The 4012-nt window shown below is 33.3% G+C and overlaps 1 protein-coding gene across 1 annotated transcript; it reads left to right on the top strand.

Annotated features, from left to right (window-relative positions):
• The first annotated feature begins 1836 nt into the window (after positions 1-1836).
• On the top strand, positions 1837-3388 carry LOC122290525 (transcription factor ORG2-like). The gene is made up of 3 exons (XM_043098290.1): positions 1837-2250; positions 2583-2954; positions 3091-3388. The coding sequence occupies exons 1-3, from the start codon at positions 1906-1908 to the stop codon at positions 3211-3213; spliced, it is 840 nt and encodes a 279-aa protein (XP_042954224.1). The 5' UTR covers positions 1837-1905; the 3' UTR covers positions 3214-3388.
• The last annotated feature ends 624 nt before the right edge of the window (positions 3389-4012 follow it).

Here is a 4012-nt window from a genome sequence, read left to right on the forward strand (position 1 = left end):
TAAATTATAGCTGCATATACATATCGAACCCAAAGGCCAAAGGCACAATCCAATTGGAATATTGTATTGTTGACTAACCATATTCCAACCCTTGCAAGCGATCGAGCCAATTGGAAGCTTGTCAAAGCTACATTTTTTATTTAAATTTAGCAGCTTCCTAATTGCTTTGACGGACGGGGCGCCTGTACTCGTTCAATCAAATCATTTGTGTCTCATGGTTAACAATTGTTTCAATCATGGTAGTTGTTAGAAAGTGAAATTTATTATTAAAAATTTAATTTTTTATATAAATTTTATATTTATTATTATTTTTAAAATGAATAGGTAACGTGTACGTATTTTTTAATTACAAATATTATTTTTTTATATTATAAATATTTTGTCAGCGTATCTTGAAATTAGATTCTTTATGAAAAGTAATGATAGGCTTATTACCTTATTACTACCCAAATTCATTTCAAGTTTTTTTATTTTTTTTATCATATTTTTAAGTATTTTTTAATATCCCTTGATCACTAAGAAAAAATTAAAAAAATATATAATTTTATTAATATTGATCACTTTCTTAATTATTAAATAAAATAAAAAATTAAAAAAATCAAATACAGAAAAAGTAGTAAATAGGTAATAGTAAGGTAACCCTATCATTTTCTTGAAATCGCTTAGAAAAACATAAAAAGATTCTTTATGAAATCATCGCAAGCTGATAAATATTTTTCGGGCAATTTAAGATAGAAGGGCAAATATAAACGACGTCCGTCCATCTCGTCGTACGTCTGGGCATGCATGCAGATAGATCACCTCGAATATCGATCGGTTGTTGTAACTGTTCCCTATGATCCGGCCACTTTATTTGTTGCCTACGAGATCGATTGTAGTCGGAGTTATAAAAGGCTTTGACTCGCTCTAATTAAATCGAGTTGACATTTCTTGCGTCCAGTATTTAATTGGTCAATTATAAATGTTTCACCTTAAATTTGGGATCGACTAGTTCGTATTTCGCCCGATTTTCCACATTTCGGAACAGGACATATCTTGATGGCATTTTTCGTGCTTGCATGGTGTAATGATCATGTGGTAATTAAGCAGAATGTGAATCTTGTTTTGTCGTTTCATCTCTGTACTCTTGTCTATGTTGACGTCCCACAAATGATGTGTAAACTACTCAATTTTTTTTTAATCTAGATCAAGACATGTATATATATACACGTATGACTAATTACAAATTAAAGCTTATTTAATCATTAATTAATTTAAATAACTAATAAGCAACGAGAGCTTAGGGTTGCATGCCATCATCACAGGTCATCACTCTCTCATACAATTACTGTATGCCAAGTTGATCATATATTGAGTGATCATTGAAAGATAATTGCACCCTTAGACATCAACTATATATATACATATAAACTCATGTCTTGTCTTTGATATATAGTAACAAAATATTTGGGCGAATAACTTCATTTCAATCTTACATCATGATCTCTCTCTCTCTCTCTCTCTCTCTCTTTAGACCTGTTCACTTGTCAACTCCCTCCCTCCCGTGGAAGATGAAGTTATCAAATATTAGTGCTTGTATTAATTTAAACACGAAAATATAATGGCTGTTTTAAAAATATAATTGCAAGTATAATTATGCACTAATCTATACACTAATATAATGTGATTGGTCAAAAAGTAGATTTTATTAAAAATAGTGTTAATTTAAATTTTAAGTATGAATAAATCAATATTAATACATAGATTAGTACACAACTGTACTTGTATATAGCAAAACTCGTTTCTATATATACACCTTTCATGCTCATCTCCATAATTTCCTGCAACAACACAAATTAAAAGATTAAAGGGCCAGTACGGCCACCAGAGAAAGTCGACTGGGTGAGTAATTATAATCTAGCTATCATGTTGGCATCACCGCCGCCAACTCCCTTTTCAACAATGGCATGGCCTGATCTTGATCATCAGGATCGCAAAAGCCATAAGCGTAAAAGCTGCACGATCAACTCAGACATTAATATTGCAGCATCTGAATCTCTGGTTCGCTGCCCTGATCCATCTGGGTCGACAAAAGTAGGAGTCGAGCTCAATCGCTCCACGCCATCCACCTCAATGAGCAGCGAGCTCACGCCCACCATCACCAGTACGGTTAAGAAGCTTGACCACAATGCCAGCGAGCGTGATCGTCGCAAGAAGATAAATACTTTGTACTCCACTCTGCGTTCATTACTTCCTGCTGCTGATCAAGAGGTACCCAACCTCTCTTCCAGTACTTTGTTTTCATTTTTCTTTCCCATATAAGATTCTCGGTATTCTAAGGATGAACAAGATCTCTAAGTTTTTGTTTAAATTTGAGAGCCGGCCTTACTAATCAAAGCGGTAGACATAGCTGAGTCTTGTAGCATTTACTAAATATTTTACGCAACTCCAAAAATCCATATTAGCATTAATAAATATTGTAAACCCACTTCATATATTTATTTATTTTCCTATTAATTACAAGCTTAATTGTCAGCTTCTTCTCAAATAATTCATTCTTCTTAATTAATTAGTGACGTTTTCTTAACATTTATTTGATACAGAAAAAATTAAGTACTCCGGCCACAGTTTCACGCGTGGTCAAATACATACCAGACTTACAACAGCAAGTGGAAGGATTGATCCAAAAGAAGGAAGCTCTTCTCTCGAGGGTTTCTAGTTCTAGGCCGCAAGGAGAACAAAATAATCAAGGAAATATTCATAGAAAGAGTACAATAGCTGGAATCCCTTCATCTGCTGTATCGGCAAATTGGCTTAATGATAGAGAAGTTATGGTTCAGATATCCACGCACAAGTTTCAGAAGAGTCCGTTAGCTGATATCTTGTTTGATTTAGATAAGGATGGGTTCCTACTGTTAAATGCTTCTTCGGTCGTGTCCTTTAAAGGAACGGCCGTTTACAATCTCCACCTCCAAGTATGGTTAATTTCTTTGTTTTGTTTACTTGCGTTTACAGTTTTAATTACCGTCCTAAATGATATATATTTATATATTGGTTCATGGCCGGTAAACTCAGTCTCGTATAATTAATATTTGGAATATTCCTCATCAGGTGGACAGAAGTTACATATTGGAGCGTGAAGTTTGGAATGAGAAGTTCCCGTCGTTGCATAAGAAGGGGAAAGAGTTTAATAATCACAAATGTATTGACTGTATACATTTCAACGATTTATAGGTTTTAATGGGGATCTAGGTTAATTAAGTACTCCTTTCCATATCTATCGTGGCTATTTTATTTCAGTTGTCACATACTGTTCAAAATTACCGATATAAAATGTAAGATATGAACAAAATATATATGTACACATGAAATGCGTACACCAATATTAGTATTTTTGTTAAGAGTTATAATATTCAGAGTAAACTCGTGCCTCAAATTTGAATTTGAACCAGGAATATATAATTTGGTTCTGAGCACTTCTTTTATTCATTAGAAAAATATAGTTACAAGTATAATTGTGCACTAATCTGTACATTAATATAATGTGATTGATTAAAAAGTAAATTTTATTGAAAATAATGTTAATTTAAATTTTAAGTATGAATGAATCAATATTGATATATAGATTAATACGCAACTATATTTGTATATAACAAAACTCTTATCTATTTGAGATGCGATGTTTTACGTTTATTTTTATTTTATTTTTAAAGGACAGTCCCATTTCAAATCTACGGGCCGTTTTAGTCTAAAAAATGCATCCAGCATCAACCTCCGGGCCCAGGATCGGTTAAGTGACAAGTATTTCTACCAAGCAGGGTTCGGTCCATCAAATGCGTGTTATGTTGGGCTTCGTGCATGGGTTCAATATGATCTCCACAATCGGTGTGGTTTTTCTTTTTCAAACAAATATCATTCGACAATTACACTTAAATCCGCACCTCAATACAAGCTGGAGGCGAGCTGGGATTCGGTCCCCATTAATTACTAGATATTACGACTTTTTAAACATGTGATATTTTTGTCCCATCAC

This window comes from Carya illinoinensis, chromosome 12 (genome assembly GCF_018687715.1).
Source record: "Carya illinoinensis cultivar Pawnee chromosome 12, C.illinoinensisPawnee_v1, whole genome shotgun sequence".
In the NCBI taxonomy this organism is placed as follows: domain Eukaryota; kingdom Viridiplantae; phylum Streptophyta; class Magnoliopsida; order Fagales; family Juglandaceae; genus Carya; species Carya illinoinensis.